Here is a 21,885-nt window from a genome sequence, read left to right as displayed (position 1 = left end):
TCTACTTGTGTTTCCCAAACTTTGAGTATCTGACCATCCAATTTCTTTTCCTATGTTTGAGAAATGCAGTTTGTCCTTACATATATTCTAGAAATGAAGTAAATCAGTGATTTCCTATAACCACATGCAAACATTAAAAACAATAATTCCTAAACAGGATCAAATTTCCTCTCATTTATAGCCAGTTAAGATGTACAGGTCCCCTGCCACTTTATGTGTAATGACAAAGTAAGGCACTATTATTATTTCAGCCCTGAGTTTCTGCTCACAGCTTCCTAAGCTCATTTTCAGTTTGCCCATTCTAAAGAAATGTAAGTTTTAAAAATGCACTTACACATCTGATATAGCAGTAGTGGTTATCACGGCTCAAATTCTGACACAAATCTCTATTTATTTATTTCTGGTAAAATATTATAGGCAATCTGGGGATAGTTTCATTTTCCCCAAAAACACCCTTTAAAAAGTTGACTATCTAGTTCTCAGAACTTCAAAAACAACATAATTAAATAAGTAGGCTTTTTTTTAAGTTGTATTCTAGATAAATGGGATTTTTAAAAAATAATACTGTTTACTAAGGTGAGAGAAGATGGAATTTTCTTTAAAATCCCAAACCTCACAATAGTCTCTGCTTTATGCCTCCTAACCCCAGACATAAATATTATAAGACCTTTTGAACTCATCATAAAAAGCTCTATAAATGTTGAAAAAAGCTGAATAAAAGATTGTCAAAAAATTATGAAATTAATGTTGACGTTAATAAATCATAGAAAAATACTTTTAAATTGTTACAACAGAACCAATGAAACCACAGCTTTACTAAGAGAACTGAGAATTATAAGGACTATATTCTTTGCTTCAATACTTGTATTACTCTAAAATGTTCCACAAACAAAACATGTATATAAATTCTTTCCATGAACAGCTTGACTAAAGACACCCAAACATATTTTGGATTTATCTTAACCTAGTTTTTCTTAAAATGGGCTCTGCAGACCCATGAAGACCAGTAGTTCTATATAAACAGGTTTTCATTTTACAATACAAAAAGCACATCCTAGGTCACCTGAAAAAATCGCTCATAACTAAACATTGAATTATTTCAGTGCCTAGAGTTATAATGTATCCAATATACTGACATCAAGTAGGTATAGGTAACCTAAAAATAGCATTAAGTGTCATTCATACTGGTGTATAAACGTTCTCAGAAATCTTAGGTTCTCAAATTTGAGAAACACTGTCCTAAACTTCTACAAATACATTTAGCTACAGCTGAAATTCATAACCCTTTGAAAGTCTAACTTATATATCTTATTACTCTCTCCCAAAAAAGACAAAAATCCAGGACCTCTTATAAAAGTATCAAATTTATTTCAGTATCTGGTTTCATTTTTAAATTAGAGCTGTTGGACAATTATATAACCTAAAATTCATTCTCAGAGGTGCAGAAACATTAATAAGCTATTAAATACAGTGAATAAGATTACTGGACCATGCACTTAGAAAAGCCATGTTTAAAAGTCACAAGTTCCAATTATACTACTTAACTGAAAGATCCTTTAACTCTGTACTTCCAACTATATCACTCTCATTTTGAATATGATTTATCCTATTTGTGCAATTATTATTATGCCCAACAAAATCTTCCCGAATTTTAAGCCTTTCTTTACTATTTAAGAACTTATGACAGCTGTTATAAACTAACTTTGTAAAAGAAATATCAAATTTTAGTTTGCACCTCAAACTTGGATCAAGAAGTACAGGACATCACTCCCTATGAGTTATTAAAGAATGGAATAAAACCAAAAGTGCCATCTATATAATCAACGAATTATCTGACAAAACTTTTTATCTACTTCAGTGTTCTAATTAACACAAAAATAAACAGGTTCCAAGATATTACAGCATTTGGCATTTTTACTGCAAGCTTTAAATCAGTGTTAACAACAACTCATCTCTTAAGAAAATGGCAGTGTTCATAAGTACAAAAACTGTTAAAACCAGAAGGTAGTATTCACAAGAGAATTCTTTATAAAATTAGGTTTTAAAAATGAGAATGTCTTGATAATTGCCAGTTGTCTTAAAGGCTAAAATCAGAAAAAAATGAAGAAAATAGACCTATGTACTCACTGATTAATACTACTTTACTTTGAGAAATTCAAAAACAATTACATTCCAAGGAATAAGCAATAATGATAAAAGATGTGATTAAGATACAGTATCTCCTTTAAGCCAAAGCAAACTGTTCACCTAGAGAGGATAATTCTTTTATATTCTTAACATCCTTTGTCCAGAACAGGATCCCATTTTAAGCCACTATTTGAATAAAGTTCATAATCTAAACTCATTTTTCTCCATAGGATGTTTTCATTTCAGTACAAAAGCTACAATGGCAAATGACTTAAGTCACTTATATTTTTAAGAATTTGCAGGTTGGGTATCCCGTATCTGAAATGCTTAGGACTAGAAGTGTTTGGTTTTTTTCAGATTTTGGAATATTTGCATATACATGAGATATCTTGAGGATAGACCCTAAGTCTAAACACAAAAATTCATCTGTTTTGTATAGCTTGAAGGTAATTTTATATGATATTTTTATATGGTATTTTTTAGTGTACTTGTGTTTTGACTGAAACCCTTGAAGAAGTCAGGTGTGGAATTTTCCACTTGTGGATCATGTTTGTGCACAAAACATTTTGGACTTTGGAGCATCTGGGGTTTGGGATTTTCTGATTAGGGATACTCAACCTGTGTAATAAATGCTTATTTATAATAATTGCCAGTAAATACCAACAAACTTCTATACCCAAGCCTAAACTACAGTACTGAGGTCAAAACTAACATGATTCTTCTATATGGTCAGATTTCATTTACTAAATAATACTATCATGAAATTCAATGAAACCTTAGTGAGTCCTTCCAAAGCTGAATAATTTCCAAATGATTTTTCTCTGGTTGCAGAGCCTATTCATTCCTTCAGTCCTTTTTCAGTCGTTTAGCTTTTGCAATATTTTCTTGACGTTTTTGTTTCTTCTTTTGCTCCTTCTCCCTGGCTTCAATCATCTTGGCCAATTTCCAGGACAGTACAGCACTTGCTAGGAACAGTGGAGTAAGGGCCAAAATAACTGTTGTAAGGAAGCCATATGGGTCTTTTGCAGCCCATTCCACAATATACTCAGCCCAAGCCTTTATGTCAAACATCTTTGTAGCAGTCTTAGGAAAACTGGGGGGTAGGCTGGGGGTGGACAACAGGAGAAAGACTATATGGTTAATCAAATTCTGAAAAAAGTTATAGTTAACTCAATTCCATTATCAATTTTTCAAAGTACAAATCAGCACTATTTTTAGTAAGGACTAATATCTCGTTAGGAAAAAAAAATTCAAATAGACCAACCAGAATAGCAACTTTATGGGGGGAAGGGGAGACTAGGGATTGAACCCAGGGGTGTTTTACCACTTAGCTACATCCCAGCCGGTTTTATTTGTGATCCTCCTGCCCCAGCCTCCCAAGTTGCTAGTATTATAGGCGTGCACCACTCCATGCAGTCAGAACAGTAATAATTAAAAGATGTAAATTTACAGGAGACAAAAGTACAAACTATTTGAACTCAGTCATAAGGACTTCTGAGTTTTCACATGCTTCCTAAATTCAAGACAAACTTTAATAGCACACTTTTACAAGAATCTTGAGTTTCACACGCTCATTTCAGGAAAGAGTTGAATCCTGTTTGTCATTTAGAATCCTCAGTACTACCAGGTAATTAACAAAAGTACAAATCAAATTTTCATGTTTAAAAAAAACAAGACTCAGAGCATGAAAGAACACTCCCAGAGAAAGGAAAGTGATAGATAGCTATTTCCTGAAATGGAAAAGTGAAGGGTAAGGGAGCCAGGATGATACCCACATTCATATGCCAAAAGGTATAAGCTAAAAACTGTGTGCTATTTTATGCCTTTCAGCTTGGAGATACCTACTTAATAAAATAAACAATTTAATAAATAAGAAAAATAGTCATAAAAAGTGCCATCCATTTTGTTCCTTTTCGAGTTGATAAGGGAAAGCCATCTGGCAAATGATAGTGTGAGCTTGAATGACATATTCTATTTTGCCCCACAGGCTTTTGTACCTTTCATGTTTATGTACCTTTATTCAAACTGGAGAAGTAAAATACTTGGGTAGGGTATGGGTGTAAATACACTTAAAATTTTTCTGCTAGGATTAAAAAAAAAAAAAATCATCTACCTTATGCTCAAGTAGTGATCTCTAATTTGGTCCGGGATTATCAGTAAGCCAAGCACAATTTCAGATGACCCTTGGTGGTTTGCCTTCTTTGGTTCCACAGTATACTTCTGAGAGGGTTAAATTCTATACAGTGGATGAGTAGAAAAGAACAGATAAAACATTTAAGTCACAACTTTCAGCATAATTGTAGTTAAGTTTTTAAATGGAAAATTTCTAAATTCTGTAACATGTAAAATTATCAATTACAGGCTTTTATATCTATTGTTTCCTAATCTGAGTTTACACAATTGCAATGCCTTGTAAGGAAATCCTAATTACTGGAAGTCAAGTACTTTACTGAATTATTTATTTCAATTAAATTCTTTGATAATCACTGACTTATAAGACAAGCTGGCTCACATCACCATATCTTCCTAGAGCTTGAACTTTTTATACTAAAAAAGTTGACATTCACTGGATTAAGTACATCATTACAAAAAAAATCAAACATCTAGTCTTACCCTTCAAAAACTTCAAAGGTATTTTTTAACTATTATTACAATTCGCATTCTTTTTTAGGAAAATCAGATGAGATCCCCAAAGCAAATTAAAAATCACCCACAATTCCATCACACACATAAAAAAAAAAAAAACTGTGGTTTCAAGTCCACCTTTCCAGTTTCATTCTCATTTTCAACAAAAATCATGCCTCTATTTTCAACTGAAGACACATGACATTAAATACACTAGCCTCCGACTTCAAATGTCCCCACCCACAACTGGAACCGGGTTCTACTTAAATCGATCCTTCTCCAGCCCAGTAATGCGCTAATTCAATTTCAGAGAATAAGCAAAGAACTTATTAAAGAAGTCAAGACAGTGAAGGACCTGGTTTATGGCAGTTTTGCTGTGAACATAAATGAGTTATCGTCTACAGACCGCACAGCTCTAGGGCACCTCAATATCACACCAGACGCCCAGGCAGGCCTCACACTGTAAGGAACAGATACTACTCTTCTTCCGCCCGATAGGTCAACAAGGCTCTCATCTCCCGACCAGCCCCGCCCGGCACCTTAAGCTGCAGCTGGTGGTTCTAGACCGCCAACCACACTTACTCCTTTCCCTCCTTCCTCATGGTTCTCTTTGCTCATCCTTCTTCCTTCCTTCCCCCAACCCGCCCGTGGGAGCCACGTTCACCCGAGCCCCTCGGCCCCGGTGAGCGCAGGCCCTTGTCCCGCCGCGGCCGGGCAGAGCTCGCACAGTAGAGGGCCTCCCGGAGTCCGAGTCGGCCCCGCCACACCTTGCGCTGCGGCCGTCTCTGCCGGACACCCGGACACCACCGCAGCGACCGCCACCAGCCGCTCTGCATCGCCCCAGAGACGCGGACTCCCACTTGCAACTCACCGCCACACCGGAAGGAGGAAGGCGGAAGTGGAGGCCCTCGCGTCCCGCCCACAGGTTGGCCCAGGCTCCGAGTGGGGCGTGAGGAAGTCGAGGGGCTAGTTTCCGGCTGCGCCATTGCTGTGGGTCCTGGGACTTCAACTCAGAGGACGTAGGGGGCGGGGGCAGGGCGGCGTGGAGATTTCCGGGGAGCGGCAGGTGAGGCCGCGCGGGGCGGGCGGTGGGTCTGTGCTTTCCCCAGGGCCAGAGACCCGGGCCTCATGACGGAGATGGAGAGATGGGCAGGAAGGCGTGGGGCTGCCTCGGGAGCGGGCCTGAAACTGGTAGGGTCACCTGCCTTTGGCCCGGACGTCAGTCGAGAAACAGCTCCCTCCCCTGCTTAAGCTGCACTGTTGGTGGAGTTCCTGGTGGGTGATGGGCTTTGTCGTGGGGAAGCGACGGCAAGAAAGGAGGTGGTTCCCACAAACCGCCCCGAAGTCACGGCGAGTGCCCCTCGAAGATCCTTGAAAGATTCTGGCGAGTTCAGCCTTGTTCACACTTCACCCTGTTCCCCCTCTCATGATTGCACAATATTTTAAGTCTTCAGGGAGGGAAAGCAGCAGCTGGGGCAGGATGAATCCACTGAACCTTGTTACTAAGGGGAAATGCTGCCATTCTGTGGGAGAAGGGTTTTTTTGTTTGTTTGTTTTTGATTTAAGAGCCTCATTTCACAAAAGAATGATCGATACTTGCCCAAAGTAAACTTGATAAATAATTAAGTTGTCAGAACATAGAGTTCCCACAGAGGTACTTGTTCTTTCAGCACACAAATAAAGAGATGCAAAAGTCAACAAGCAGAAAGGGTGAGTTAATATTGTCTTCTAATCTACAGGAACTGAAAGATTAGCTCTGGTTTGGTTGGCGCTCAAATTTTGTGATTGCTTACACTGAACTGTTTGACTACCTCTGGCAAATGTTGCAAGACCTCTTCACTGTTGTGTGCCAAATAAAGCAGGTTTTTATTCTTGAAAGATGATAGAATGTTCTCTTTGAGGAGCAAGCTGCGACATGTATAACTAGTTTAGGTACAACAACAGTAACTATTATTTACCAAGGAACAGGCTTTTGGTAGATAATCTAACAATCTAAAGTAGTGTTCGTTGGACATATGTTAATGTTTGTATGTTGTATTACCAGCAGTTGTTTTCTTAATCATTCTTGTTAGAAAACCTGGATAGTGGTTTAGACCTAGCCTGTACCTCTAGTGGCCAGAAAAAGCAGATTCAGTAACTGAAATTGTGTCTCAGAAAACTTTTACTACCTAGTGTTAAATCATGATTTCTTATAACTTGCCCAAGTACTAAATCCAGAATGGGGTCAGAATTTATTACTTCATTGTCCTTAGCTCCAGAGGCCAATGTGTGGGTGTTTTATTTTAATCTTGGACTTAGTTTCCTCAAGTACTGTCTCCCAGTATTTGCTCTGCTGCATCTCAGGTTAAAGGCACAGGAATCTTGAGCAGAAACAAAAGGCCCACAAGGAGGAAGCCTCTTAAGCTCTTTGACTATAAACCTGACAATGCCTTCACAATCTAATTTTACTGATCTAGCTTCAGTTTACAGGGCAGACTGAAAGCCTAGGAGCATAAAGATTTCCCCATTGGAGCTCCTTACTGCATTCTGACTTGCTTTAACAAATGGTGATGGTAAAATTTGTTCAGATACAGCGAACTGCTTTCAATAGTGAGTAGTCTTCATTTATGAGTCACAGTACTGATATACAATACTCTTATAAATCACTCTGAGCCTCTTCCATTTGTGGAAAGGATCCTAGGTGAGCTCTGGTACGCTTTCATCTTCAAGATCTGCAGATTGGAGGCTAGGGATGTGGCTCAGTGGTAGAGTGCTTGCCTTGCATGTGTGAGAAGGCCCTGGGTTCAATCCCCGCCACTACCAAAAAATGTGTAAATCGGATCATATTTGATCATTTTTCTGACTTAAGCTTCATAAACAGCTGCATAATAAAGGCATTTAGTAGAAACATCACTGCATATTGAAGTCTTATTATTTTTTTGAGAAGATCCTTGACCTGGTTTTTATTCTTTTCTCAAATGTCTTTCCAAATACCATTTTTGCCATGTTTGCTTTAAAAGCCTTTTTGCCTTGGTAGATACAAAGTTATATTTCACTCTAACTGGTGTGGAAATTATGAACAAGGAAAACCTCAATTAGATTATATTTTAATAATAATTTAATTTACTCGATTTTAAAACTTTGAGAACTCTCTTCTACACGTTTTTTCCCTGCAATAACTCTTCACTTATTAGACTTAATTTTAATGAAATTGGCTTCTTCTCTAAATTTTATTTTATGAGATTTTTTTTTTCCTTCCATTGAAACATTTCTTTATAGGTATGTTTATGTGACTTAAAGAAGTAATTGGGTTTTAGCGATATTTGCAAGATTATACTGAAGAAAAATGTTTTTAAAGCAATTTATTAGGTACATACTATGTACTGGTACTGAGCTAGATGCTTTTGATTTATTATCACTATTTCTGAGACAATAAAATCCCCTCAGTAGTGTATTGCACATATTTTACAGATAAGGAACCAGGGACTTAAATAATAGAGCAGGATTCTAACCACATCTCACCAAAATCCCTCCTTGTTCTTCATGTTCAAAGACTTGACAAAAATGCTTATTTCATAAAAATCAAAGTATGTTTTTCATTTTATAATTGTTAACTGATAGCTAAAACTGTTAATACTGAAATTCAAAATTGCCTGTTGCCCAGGTGGTGGCAGCATGCCTCAAAGAGCTAGTGTTCTAGGGAAGAGTTTCCCAGCCTTGCTAGTTGTTTTCTTCTTCATCCCACATTCATGACCTATCAACTTCTCTGCTGGATCCTTTGACTCCTAAGGTATTCTACCAGTCCATCAATTGTTCATCCTGTCTTTAGCTTCATCTTCTGCTTGAGTCATACTCTACCAGTTTCCTTTCAACCTGTTTTACCTTTTAAGTATCTACCAAATTGTTTTTTAGAAGACTCATTTAGCCTACCCAGTAAGACAGATTTTTTCAATTATTTTTAAATCATTATTAAATGTTATTTGGCAGAAACACCTAAGCTAAATATTGACTAATATTTCTAGGAAATATTTGTTTGAGTTAGAAGGCATGCATCCTTCTTAAACTTATGTATATACCAATGAAAGAGGTAATGAAACACTTTTAAAAGGTAGAATTAGTCTTCAAAATAAGAAAAGGAAGATTTAGGAGCAGTGCAAGATTATATAATTCACAAAGAATGCATATAAATACATAGCAGAATAATGAGTTAAACCTTCTTTAGCCAAAAAATTACTTAGAACATTCTTTTCATGTCTTTGCAGGGCCACTGCCTTGCTAGATATTTCAAATCAAATACAACCTTCTCACAAGAGGCCTCCCCACCTCTTTGACTTTTTTTTTCTTCCCATATCACTTGACTTCAATCTGATACTTATATACTTGTTTATTATGTTTTCCCACTAGAACGTAAGCAATGAGATCTAGAATGTTGTTTTTTGAGAAGGTCCTTGACCTGGTTTTTATTCTTTTCTCAAATGTCTTTCCAAATACTATTGTTCCTCACCAATAAAACTTTAGTGCCTTAATAAATCAGTACTGGATATTTGTGAAGCTCATATGAAAGTACCAACTGTTGAAAGTTATTTTCAAAGTGATAAGAGATCCCTGGAAAGGAGATCTAAAGATGAATAAGATGTTGGGGAAAGTTTAAAATAATGTGGTTATCGTGTTAATGAAAGCAGTTTAGTTACTTAATGGTTTCCAAGCATGTAAAAATATTTACAGTAAAGTGAGTGATTCAAGAAAGTAGTGGTTTATTATCCTCATTGATAAGATAAAAGGAATTAGTCCTAGACTGTAGGTTCTAAGAGTTATAGTAAGAACAGGCTGGAATAGAGATTTTGATAGAGATCTTTGAAAATGGGATGAAAATGTATATGCAAACTAAGTACCTTTCTAGATATTATTCTCAATACAGCTTTATTCTCAGTGCAGATTACAGGAGAAGTGTGATAGCTGCCTCTTGTTGATTCTGTGTTGCCCAAGGCTATTTCTGTATACTTTAGAACCAATGCATGTGCTTTTTCTTCCTTTCTTTTATAAACTGGTGATGGATCCAGAGCCTTACGTATGCTAAGTACACACTCTACCATTGAGCTACACCTCAGCTCCTGCATTCTTTTTTAAATATATTTTTCCCAGGACATTTATCCTGTATCATCATATTTGCTCATGTAGTAAGACACCTTAAGTCCTTTGTGAAATAAGGTGGGTTATAGGTTAAATATCTGAAACTCAGAACTCTGTACAGACCTCTGATATGTATGTAACAAGTACATTGGCCAGTAAATTTTTTTCCACTGGCCCTAATTTTTGTTTATCTTTAAATCGTGTAACCATTTAGAACCATTAGTTCTCAATCAGAACTAGGGAACATCATTTGGAACTGCATCCCTAAGAGCTGGTCTGTGACCTTAGTAGCCCTCAGGATATAATGTATATATTTGGAATTTAGTTTAAAAAGTGAGCAAAAATTTACTGGTGCCAGAATATAAATATAGTTCCCTAAACCATTACTTACAGACATATCCTGGTCCTAAATTCTTGCTTTTGCTGAGTTCACAGTTTGTTTTTAGGCTTCCTGACTTAGGAAGTGAAACAGTCTGAAATTCAAAAACTCACTCCAGTTCACATAGGTCTTCTTGAAGAATAAGTAATAGTGGTATGATGAATTTCTGGAGGCTTTGAATTTGGTATTTTCCTAAATTTTTAGGTTTTACCATGATCAACTAATTTTCCACTGTGTGATGAGTAGATAATACCTGCCTCCAACAGAAAGATGGACTGAAAGATGTTCTCTTGAGATTCTTTTTTATCTCTGGATTTTGATACTCTTTTGTAGCACTAACATTGCAGTTGTGGAGTTGTACTTTTTTTTGTTTTGATTCAGTTTGTGGTGGGCTATGGTTTTGTTTTGGTTTTTCAATATTGGGGTCTCAACTCAGTGCCTCACACACTCTACCACTGAGCTATATCCCTAGCCTAATATGTACAGTTACTGAACATAATATAAAAATCTGATTTAATCTCTCATTGTAGGTTCATATTTCATCTCATTATGGGAATCAAGGAAATCTTTCTGTGCCTGAGTTCTCATATCCATAAAATGGTGTTAATGTCTATTTCTTGTAACTCTAACCAATTAATGAATAAACATGTAGCCTTCTTTTTTTACAAAAGTGATATTTTGTAGAACTCATTTGTAAGTTGATTGTTGGAAGCTTATACGGATTCTTAGGGAATTAATGTTACAAGTAGTGGTTAAGTTCCTCATTCAATCTGTAAATGCATATTTAGCACACAGCCTAAGTGGAAAGGGTCCCTCTGCATAAAAATAATATATTTTCAATACTGGTAAGAAAATAATAAAAATTAAATGAAGTTTGAATTGCTTTATACCAAATAGAAGTTTATAAAGAACATGTTGGAAAATGAATTTGGGTATTTTTTTCTTTCAAATCTTCATACCCTAGAAGGTATGAATGCTTTGTCTACATTTTTTGACCATCTTACCATATATGCAGTCCAGGAATCTCTTTTCGTTGCATCTGTTTTCAAATCTGCTCAGCCCTTTTATACCACAGGAAACTAAGTCTACATGTGAGTCTATAAATTATTCATTTGTGTATATATAATGTATATGGAATATATTCATATACGCTAATCTGTGATGTGTCCCTCCCTTACTGTCTATAAAGTGAAGTACAAACTCCTTAGAGGAACCTAATGATTTTTAGCAGTCTGGCCAAACTTCTTTATAAATCTTCAGCATGATTGAGATTATTTATTTCACATCTCTGCAACTCTAGATGTTTTCTACTGCAGTGGTTCTAAATTTCTGGAACCAAACTATGTAGTTTGAATCTCAGCCTTGCAGCTTACTAGAATGATATGGTGCTATGAGAATACACCTCAGGGATCCCCAACTACTGAAAGCTTTATTGACCAAGGGCCCCAGCTACTATGCTCTGAAATCTGTCCCTGTGTTTGTGTCAAGACAGTTATCTCACAACTCAGTGACTTAACATGACAGAGATCCCATTCAGGTCTGTTTGTAGAAGACACAAGTTCCTTTGCTAGCCAAATTAGGCTCAAGGACTTCCCATTTGCTTTTTCAAATCTTCCTTACTGTACATGTCACAGACATTTCCACCCAACCTTCCTTCCCTCTGTCTTACATTTGCGGTCAGGCTTGCAGTATAATGTGATGTCTACGAGTCTTTCCCAGCTACTGTCCCATCCTCTCATAAGTCCTGTACCCATGTTGGCACCTACTTTTGGGGTGGTAAAATTGGGACAGGCCCATCCATTACGTGGCAGAATGAAAAGGTGCCATCCTGTTGGTAGGTGGGGCATTTATAGTCCCTAGCATAAGGTTGTAGCTTAATTTAACTAGTGTTTACCTGGGACAATGTTCCAATGGAGGGAAATATTGTAGTAGGTGTGAAGATACAGATATCTGAAAAAAATATGGGGGAATAATGCTTATAAGGACAGTTAACTGGTTACTGCTACTGAAGGAAAATGAGAAACAGCTGTTAAGCAGTTAATAGCTAAGTGTGAGAGGCTTTGTAGTAACTTATAAAAAGACCTTTACCAACTTAGTGGAAGAACAGAACCTGATAAACTGCAACTAAAGAACTAATTGTTGGACTGGGGTTGTAGCTCCCTGGTAGAGCTCTTGCCTAGCATTGTGTTGAGGCACTGGGTTCAATCCTCAGTACCACATAACAATAAATAAAATAAAGGTCCATACAATAAAATATTGTGTCCATCTACAACTAAAAAAAGAACTAATTGTTGAGAGATACAGAACTCCAAAGATGTTTGATTATTGAATATTTAGTTCAGACAGGTCTGTTAATATGAGGGTGGGGAAAACTAGGATCCCAAACATTGGAGGGTTGCCATCTCAATGGGTACCCCTGTGACTTTTCTGAACCCTCTTAACTAGCAACTTGTCTGTGCTAGAAGATGAAGAAGCCTCGTGCCACAAGGCAATAGTTTTCTCAACCTTTACTTTCCTGACTGCCAAGACAATAATTAGGATTAAATCCCAGCATAACCAATTGAGACATGCTGATGGATACTGGGAGGAACTAGGGGAGTAGTCCTGGGATTGAATTTTAGGGGTGCTTGGACCTGTGGATTAAAAGCTACCATAGTGGGGAAGGCCAGATGAAACACTGAAACTGCCTCTTGCTTCTGCCAAGATAAAAGATCAGATGCAAAATTATTTCTTGGAGGACAATAGAGATTAGTGCCACTATTTAAGGCCTGAAGGACAGAGGGTTGTTAGTCCCAATCCTATCTTATTAATTTGCCAAGCTGGTCCCTAAAGATACTAGATGGATCCTGGAGGATGACTATATAGAGTACTGCTGACTTAAGCAAATAACCCTGATCCCAGCCTGTGCTGAACTTTATTGGTAGAGCAGATTAGTAAAGCCTCACATATAAAATATGTCATCACTGATTTGGCAAATGCGTTTTATTGCATTCCAATTTGAAAAGAGGATCAGAAAATAGTTCATTTTGAAAAAACAATATTCGTTCAGACTCAGTTTTGTGTCAGGGCTATGTTAACTTTCCCACCCTCAAACATAATAGAATGTGAAGAAATCTGAATCATCTCACCTTAGAGCTCCACATTGATCCATTTTATTGACAGCATAATACTGATTGGACAGGATAAGCACAAGATGGCTATCATGCTGAAAGCTTTCATAAGACAGGTACCCCAGTGGAAGGGAGATAAACACTGAAGATTCAGAGATCATCCCATTTAAGTAAACTTTTTTGAGGTTCAGTGCTAAGGGTAGGGGGCGGGTAAAGATATCTTCTCCAAAGTAAAAGACCAATTGCTGAATGTTGGAGCCACTACCACCAGTAAGGAAGGATAGCAGTTGTAGGCCCCTTTTGGTTCTGGAGGCTATGCATTCTACTAGGGATTGATGCTGCAGCTTACATACCAAGTGACATAGAAAGTTGCCAGCTCTGAATGGGGCCCAGAGTGTGAAAGAGCTCTGTTAGCAGTTCCAGGCTTCAGTGCAAGTGGCCCTGACATTTGGATCATATGACCCAGCAGACTCCAGGTCGTCAGTGGTAGGGAAAGATGCATTGTGGAATTCATGGGAAGTCCAGTGGAAGAATCAACACAGGCTCCTGGGAATCTGCAGCAGGGAATGCCATCTTCTCCCATTGACCAAGCTATTGGCCTGTCACTGGGCCCTATAGAGACTGAATTCTTGACTATATGACAAGTAAACCTACCTCCTCCCAGTCCTTTTGTGAGTAATGATTTTCTTAACTCCTTCATTTCAGCAATATTTACTAGTTGACGTTCTTCCAAAAGAAAGTGTTACCCTTTCTTCCCCATTTTGTCACATGGTCATTACAAAATGAACTCATGGATTCTTAGTCAACAGATTAATTTTAATTATTATTTTAAGGTTGTAATTGTCCCAGATTTGACCAGTGGAAACCCCAGGATGCCTGTGTCCTTGTGTCCTAATCATTGTGTGAATCCTTTCTTAATCCTTGGTAAACAAGATGTTCCAAGCTCATCATGTACTTCCTCTCCCCCAATCCTAAAATCAACTTTTTCTTCAAGGAGCCAGTTCCTTTCCATGGAGAAATGATATCCAGGAACCAAGATTTGAGTGCTAGGTTTGCTTGTTGCTGCTGGTGTATCACTGCTTGTACTCCTTCAGACAGATACATAAATATCTATATTTGTTTCAGTCTATTAAAAGCCAGTTTTTGACTGATACCATCAATTCTACCTCAACACTAATTCTAGTCTTCCCCTTTGCCATATTGGTAACTCTCTCAACAGAAACCTGCCATTAACCTCAGTATGTTTCAATATATAATCATTTGCTCAAGACTAGAATACAAAGGAAATTTAGAATGCTAACTCATCCTGTGAAAAGAAAGCTTACTACATTTTCAGGTGACCCTCTGTTTTCAATTGTCTTCAGTTGGTGAAATGCCATCTGCTAAGTAATAAATTCCAACTTAAGCCTCAAAACAATCATGCATAGGCCATGAGCACTGGATAGCTCAGGGGCTCCTTAAAGGGCTGTAGAGATTGAGCAATCCTTAGGTTACTAGTATTAATCTTCATGTCTACTGTAACGAACACTGCCTGACACAGAATTGTTTATGTTGGGTAACAGTAGCTGATCGTGGCTCTATCTTTCAGGTCTTAGCGATCATAATCATGTCACTAAGAACTGCCACCTCAGCTGAAGGAAAGGGCAGATTTCCCCCAATGGTGCTGTTTAATCTTTTAAAAGGCAAACTATAATAGATTGTTCATAAGTCATTTCCACCCATGCATAAAGTACTTAAAGCACAATTCTTGGTTACTTCTTTTTATAACCTCGCATTGCAACCACATTCCCTTTAAAATCATACCAGCTTTTATAAACTACAAGTATTTTTGACAAATAATTAAATGATTCAAGAGAAAAAGTGCTATCAAGGCAGTGCTCTCTGTACCAAAACTGAATTGATGTTTAGGAGATGGCATTTTTCAGTTGAAGTAGAGATATTCAGAATTTAAGATTTTGTGTAAATGTGCTATCAACATCAGGATTCCAGAATTTGTCATTTGTGTCTTCATAATGGTTTCTTTTTGCTTTTAGTATTTTGTGTACTGTTTTTTAATTCTTTTTTTTAATTTTTTTTAATTTTTACAGGCTGCATTTTGATTCATTGTACACAAATGGGGCACAACTTTTCGTTTCTATGGTTGTGCACAATGTAGATTCTTACCATTCATGTTATCATACATGTACATAGGGTAATGATGTCTGTCTCATTCCACCATTTTTCATACCCCTGCCCCCTCCTCCCTCTCATTTCCCTCTATGTAATCTTAAGTTCCTCCATTCTCTCACCCCCTACTCCCACCCCCCATTATATATCATCATCCACTTATCAGGGAAAACATTTGACCTTCGGTTTTTTGGGATTGGCTTATTTCACTTAGCATGATATCCTCCAGTTCCATTCATTTATCTGCAAATGCCATAATATTACTCTTCTTTATGGCTAAATAATATTTCATTGTGTATATATACCAGTTTCTTTATCCATTCATCTATTGATGAATCTAGCTAGGTTGGTTCCACAATCTAGCTATTGTGAATTGAGCTGCTGTAGACACTGATGTGGCTGCTTTACTGTAGTATGGTAATTTTAAGTCCTTTGGGTGTAAACCAAGTAGTGGGGTAACTGGGTCAAAAGGTGGGTCCATTCTAAGTTTTCTGAGGAATCTCCACACTGCTTTCCAGAGTGGCTGCACCAATTTGCAACTCCACCAGCAATATATGTGTGCCTTTTTCCCCACATCCACACCAAAATTTTTATTGTTTGTGTTCTTGATAATAGCCATTCCAATTGGAGTAAGATGAAATCCTAGAGGTGTTTTAACTTGCATTTCTCTAATTACTAGAGATGTTGAACACTTTTTCATATATTTATTAATCACCTGTATATCTTCTATAAATTTTCCAGTTCCTTGGCCCATTTCTTGATTGGGTTCTTTGTATTTTTGGTCTAAGTTCTTTAAGCAACTTTAACTTGCCATCTTAGCAATAAATGGTAAGCAGTCCAAAGATGGATCCTTTGGTGGTGATAGGATCTTTGAGGAAGGTTTAAATCATAGTTGACGTCAATATTCAGCATTGTCCAATACACTGGCTTTTCCCTCTAATATGAGAGGTAAACTTATAATTGATTATTTTTATCAGTACATTGGCCAGGCATGATGGCCAGGCATGGTGATACATGCCTATAATCCCAGCAACTTGGAAGGATGAGACAGGAGGATCACAGATTTGAGGCCAGCTTTGGCAACTTAGCAAAACCTTGTCTCAAATAAAAAAGGTCTAGGGATGTAGCTCAGTGGTGAAATTTAATATCAGTACATTAACTTGCCTATTTTACTTGGTATTTTACTTTTAGATTTACTTTTACCTGCTCTTTACTGCAAACAAGTTTTGTTTTGAGTCCTTAAAGTACTTGACCTATTTCCTATGAACTTATTATAACCAAGAAAATAGTAGGAAAATAAAGAGAACTTTTAATCTTTGAAAAGCACATTGACCTAATTCATAAGGCCCTGTGAAGGCTACTATTACACAAACTGACCTGCCTTGCTGTTATCTTGTCTAAACACTCTTAAATTAATGCACCTATAGTTAGCTAATTAAACAATATAAATGTATTATTAGGAAATACATCTCTATCAAGCATATTGCATTGGTTTTACAAGGTAAACACTAATGTGCATACTCCAAGGTTAAGACCATCCAGTTGGGATTCTGTTAAGGTAGTTAGTTTTGAAATCAAGTTATTATTAAATGCCTGTGGTAGGAAGCTTCTAAAATGGCTACCAATGACACCCACTTCCTGGTATTTGTACCTTTGTATTATCCCCTCACATTGAGTTTGAACTAGACATAACAACACACTCTTGATGAACAGACCATGGCAAAAGTGTATGGGGTCTCACTTCCAGGATTAGTTTGCAAAAAACTTTGCTTATTGGACACTGTGATCCATGCCTGTAATCCTAGCAACACCAGAGACTGAGGCAGGAGGATCACAGGTTCGAGGTCAGCCTCAGCAACTCAGTGAGATCCTGTCTCAGAATAAAAAAACAAAGGGGCTGGGGCTATAGCTCAGTGGTAAAACACCCTGCGTTCAATCGCCAGTACCAAAAGCAAAAAACTCCTCTTCACCCTTGCTTACCCTCTTATTCTGTGAAATGCTCACTTTACTGGAAGTCAGTTGCCATACTACAAGCTGCCCTGGTAAAAGGCATGGGTACTAATGAGACCAGGCCAACAGCCAGTGAGAAACTGAATCCTGCCAATAGCCATATGAGTGAGCCTGAATGCCCACTCTCCTCTGCTGCCAAGCCTAGAGATCACCTCAGCCCCCAGCCAACACTGCATGCAGACTTAATGCAATCCTGACCAGGGAATTTGGCCAAGCTGTGTCCAGATTCTTGATCAAGAGGCTGTGAGGTAAGTGTTAGATGCTTTACACTGATCAATTGTGGGGAAGTTTGTTACCCATAGATAACCAATACAATATCCTTTTTTAAAAAATCAAAAAAAGACCTTCAAGCTTCCCTTTGTCTTGACACAGCTTTAGCAATTTCAGATAAATGACTTACACAGTAACTTACAACCCTGACTGCACATTAGAATCACCTGGGAAGTACTTGGATGTCACCCCAGAAGTTCAGTTTGAATTGGTCTAGGGTCTGGACCTCAATATTTTTTAGTCCTCCTGTAAATTCAGGTGGGTAGAAGAATCACAGATTTAGTACAGATCAATTAATTAAGCACTGAGTATAGGCTGTAGGAGCTATGAGGCTCAGCAGGATATGGAGCCCACCCTTCCTTCATAGATAAGGGGAGAAGATCAGCATGCTTAAAAAACAAAAAAAATTACAACATTGTAGCAAATGCTCCAATAGAGTTACAAGGTGATATAAGAAACTCAGATGAGGAAACCCCCTAACTCAGCCTGATAAAGTCAGAAAGATTTGACAGAGAAAATGTTTAAGCTAAATATAAAAACTAGTCAGCAGGAACATGGGGGAGTAAACATTCTGACCCAAGGAATTAAGGCCCACAATTGTTAGAGAATACACAGGAAGATGATATGTTTTTGAGTAATAGGGCAGGAAAAAACTCCACAGGAATAGGGGGAGTGTTGACAGAGACCAACTAGACAATAACTGCAACAGTCTAGACATCATGATGAGACAGACCTATGGTCCTGGCAAAGGGAAAGTGGAGAGGCGGATTGATTTGCTGTTCCAGATGCACAAGGATAGGACACAAAGGAAGGAGCTGGCACTTACTCCCAGATTCTGGCTCAGTGCAGGTACAGGTGGAAGCCTGTCACCTGGCAAACAGTGGGGAGACACAAAAGCAAAAGACAGGGAAATATACAGGTCAGTTTCAGACCTGTTAAGTTTAGAACCTCAGAATAAACAACTGGTTGATGTTGGGACTTGAAATGAAAACCAAATGGCCATGTCACCTGCCAAAAGGGCACATCTTTCTGGATGAGTTGGTATATTCAAAAATATTCAAGAACATAGCTACTGTTATGTCTGTGTGTTTGGTGATTTGCTATCAGCTTTCAGTAGGAGTAGGAAGATTTTGAGAATTAGTTGTACTGATGTACAGAACCCATTCTATTTCATTAAACCAAAGAAACCTTTGAAAGCGAAGCAGAAGTGCTGCTTTCCACTATTTCTTTTAGTCCCCTGGCTACAGTTCACTCACACCACACTCTGCTTAGGACTTTTGCCCCATGTAGGAAAGAAAAGCCTAAGTTTGTCCAACAGTTGGTAGTTTTCAGCTGACATCAGATTGCATTGTCATGAGGTGGAAAAGGCTTGGCTGTTGACATTCATATATCTTCATTATGATCAGATCATTGTAATTTCAAATGAACATTACATCGAGCACTGTATGGCCATCTACTTAAGACATGCTAATCCTGTGTATCAGAGTGAAGTTACATGTTCTTATTGTGGACTCTTTCAATCTGCTCCCCTGTTGTGGGTAGAGCATATTTTTTCTTTCCTTCTTTTTTAAGGGGTGAAGATATCTAGTGTTCCTATTATTTGCTTTGGATAAACTGACACTTTTGAACTTTTAAAACTATTTTTTTGTTCCTTCAATCTGGAAAGCTTATATCCTTTGCAAGAGGAGGAAGAAGCACAGGGCAACACAACTGGATCTTACTGTAAAAAGAAGGATTACCAGGCCTCCGTGTTGAGCCTTGAGGCTGGTGTAAAATAATGCTGATGTCCACATGGCTCATGTCTCTTAAGTACATCAAACCTGAAATTCAACTTGGCTGCCTCTAAGTCATTTTGATTCCTGCCAACAAGAACATTAATGATCTACATAGGTTTATTTATGTGTAGCACCCAATTTCTTATTCCTCCCTCCAACAGCTACCCCTACTCCATCTGGTGAAGTCAAAAGCTGGACTAGGTCATACAAATCCAGATCATTACTCAAGCCCAGATAGTGTAGGCTATGTTCCTCTCTAATTCTTCAGCCTGGTTTTAGGGTGGCATGGCTTTGAAAAGAATCCATACTGATTCTTGTCTTGAAGATACATAATAAAACTCAGTTTATTCATGCCTTTATCCTTCCTACTTTCATTCTCCTTTTGACAATGATGAATAATTCAATTATGTTGTAGTTTTGCTTAGAATCTTGGTTTACCTCCATGGATTTTCAGCTATGGGAATATTCCAGAACAAATAGTCCTTCTTTAGACTTCTCAAAATGGCATGAGACTGATTTGGAAACATGCTAAAGTTCATATGAATCTAATTTGTCAGAAAATATGAAAGAATGTAAGCCAATTGTTCCCAAACTTTTCTACACATTGTAATCATCTGGCTATCTCTAAAATTCCAAATCCCAGATCATACACCAGGCCAATTAAATCACTATTCCTGGAGCTAGGACATGGGTATTAAGAGTTGCTTAGCTCCCCAGGTGTTCCCTGTGCAATGACATGATATGAAAACTACTGATTTGGACAAGGCTGTCAATTCATGATTGCAGGAGAGCACAGCTGTGACTTTTTCTCCTTTGCAACTTGATCCTACCCTTGATGGGATGTTCAAGTTTGCCGTTCTTCATCCTCTTCATTCACTTGATGGGTAGAGACATCTTGAAGTATGAGCCTGAGCAGGGCCACAAAAAAAAAGAGAGATTTCCATTACCAAAAGGCAACAGTTAACACATTGAGGACCACAGATATAAAAGAGATGACTGCAATGTTTTTGTTATTGTTATGTGTTAATACTTTTTCCTGACAGCAAAAGTTTTATATCGAAGACTTCTATTCCAATTTCAGATACTGAGAGCTTCTTAAGCAGTTAGTTTTGTGAAACTGTAGTCTACCTGGATGACTTTTTTTATGCTTTGAGCAATTATTTTAGAATTCCTTCTTTGAGTTAATCAAATACAGCATTCACATCTACAGAGGGGACGTTATGTGCCTTGAGTGACAACTGTCCACTTGCCTTGTCTAAGGAACACTGTTTGACATATAAATGTTATTTTCTGTGTGTACACGACTTATTACTTATTTATGTAAGCAACCACTGGCTGTCCAGAACTGAGGGAATGGAGGGAAGTGTGATTTTAAGTATAGCAACAATCTGTTTACTCATAGGTGGTGAATTTACATGGTTGATACCCTTTATCAGAACCTAGAACTCAGCATTATACAAATAACTATATGCTGGCTTATAAAAATTTAAAAATAATAGTGTAACTCAATAAAATAATGACTTTGCTCTCTCTATCTTGAGATAGATAACCTAAAGGAAATAAAATTACAATTAAAGTTACTGGATGGTTGCAATTATCTGAATAGGTATGATCTTGACTTTAATGAATTAATAAATAAGCCTCTTACCATAAGTATTTCACTAATTTTAAAACATATTTGACTTAGAAACCACTTATACTTAATTTCTAGTCCAGTATTCAATTAAAACCATGTATACTGGCGAGATGTGGTGCACACCTGTAATCCCAGCAACTCTGGAGGCTGAGGCAGGAGGATTCCAAGTTCAAGACCAGCCTGGGCAACTTAGCAAGACCCTATCTCAAAATATAATAAAAAGGTCTATAAGGTAAAACCACCCTGAGTTCAATAACTAGTACCAAAACAAAACAAAAAATACACAAATATGCAAGCTCTAGGTCCTGTTCTTACTTTGGTCTTCTCTCTCTGATCATAGTGATCGCTGAGTAATAAAAGAAAATTTTTAAAAAAAGAAGGCAAACAGCTATAATCTAGGATCTCATAATATCCTTCAGAAAACCTTCAGGAAAAAAAAAAGTTTGGTTGGAAAATGCATGGTTTTTTGACTCAGATTTTATTCTATAATTCATTGTTTGGGGGCAGTATGTATCAGTCAGCTTTCCATCAATATAAAGAAACATCTGACACAGGACACTTATGAAGAAAGAGGATTATTTAGCCCACATTTTTGGAGGCCGAAAGTCCACATGGCACGGGCTCTGTGCCACAGGCCTCCCGTTCAGCTGCATCACCTTGTGGCAATAGACAGACAGT

General features: G+C 37.6%; 1 protein-coding gene across 3 annotated transcripts; it reads right to left on the bottom strand.

Annotated features, from left to right (window-relative positions):
• Positions 1 to 2,972: 2,972 nt before the first annotated feature.
• SMIM15 (small integral membrane protein 15) lies at positions 2,973 to 5,753 on the bottom strand. Of its 3 annotated transcripts, none has more exons than XM_079144052.1 (3): positions 5,624 to 5,753; positions 4,241 to 4,363; positions 2,973 to 3,232 (listed from the first exon to the last, which is right to left on the bottom strand). In XM_079144052.1, the coding sequence occupies exon 3, from the start codon at positions 3,196 to 3,198 to the stop codon at positions 2,974 to 2,976; it is 225 nt and encodes a 74-aa protein (XP_079000178.1). In that variant the 5' UTR covers positions 3,199 to 3,232; positions 4,241 to 4,363; positions 5,624 to 5,753; the 3' UTR covers position 2,973. The 3 variants fall into 3 exon arrangements, with proteins under 3 accessions (XP_079000178.1, XP_079000176.1, XP_079000177.1); XM_079144050.1 differs by having other exon boundaries at positions 5,520 to 5,642; XM_079144051.1 differs by lacking the exon at positions 5,624 to 5,753 and adding an exon at positions 5,335 to 5,513.
• Between the last annotated feature and the right edge of the window lie 16,132 nt (positions 5,754 to 21,885).

Source organism: Sciurus vulgaris, assembly GCF_902686455.1.
Source record: "Sciurus vulgaris genome assembly, chromosome: 6".
Taxonomy (NCBI): Eukaryota; Metazoa; Chordata; class Mammalia; order Rodentia; family Sciuridae; genus Sciurus; species Sciurus vulgaris.
Note: the sequence above shows the minus strand (reverse complement) of the source record. Positions and strands in the feature narration are given on the sequence as shown.

Bases quoted from the DNA above. Each gene is read 5' to 3' on its own strand.
- SMIM15 (XM_079144052.1), bottom strand. From the start codon at position 3,198: ATGTTTGACATAAAGGCTTGGGCTGAGTATATTGTGGAATGGGCTGCA.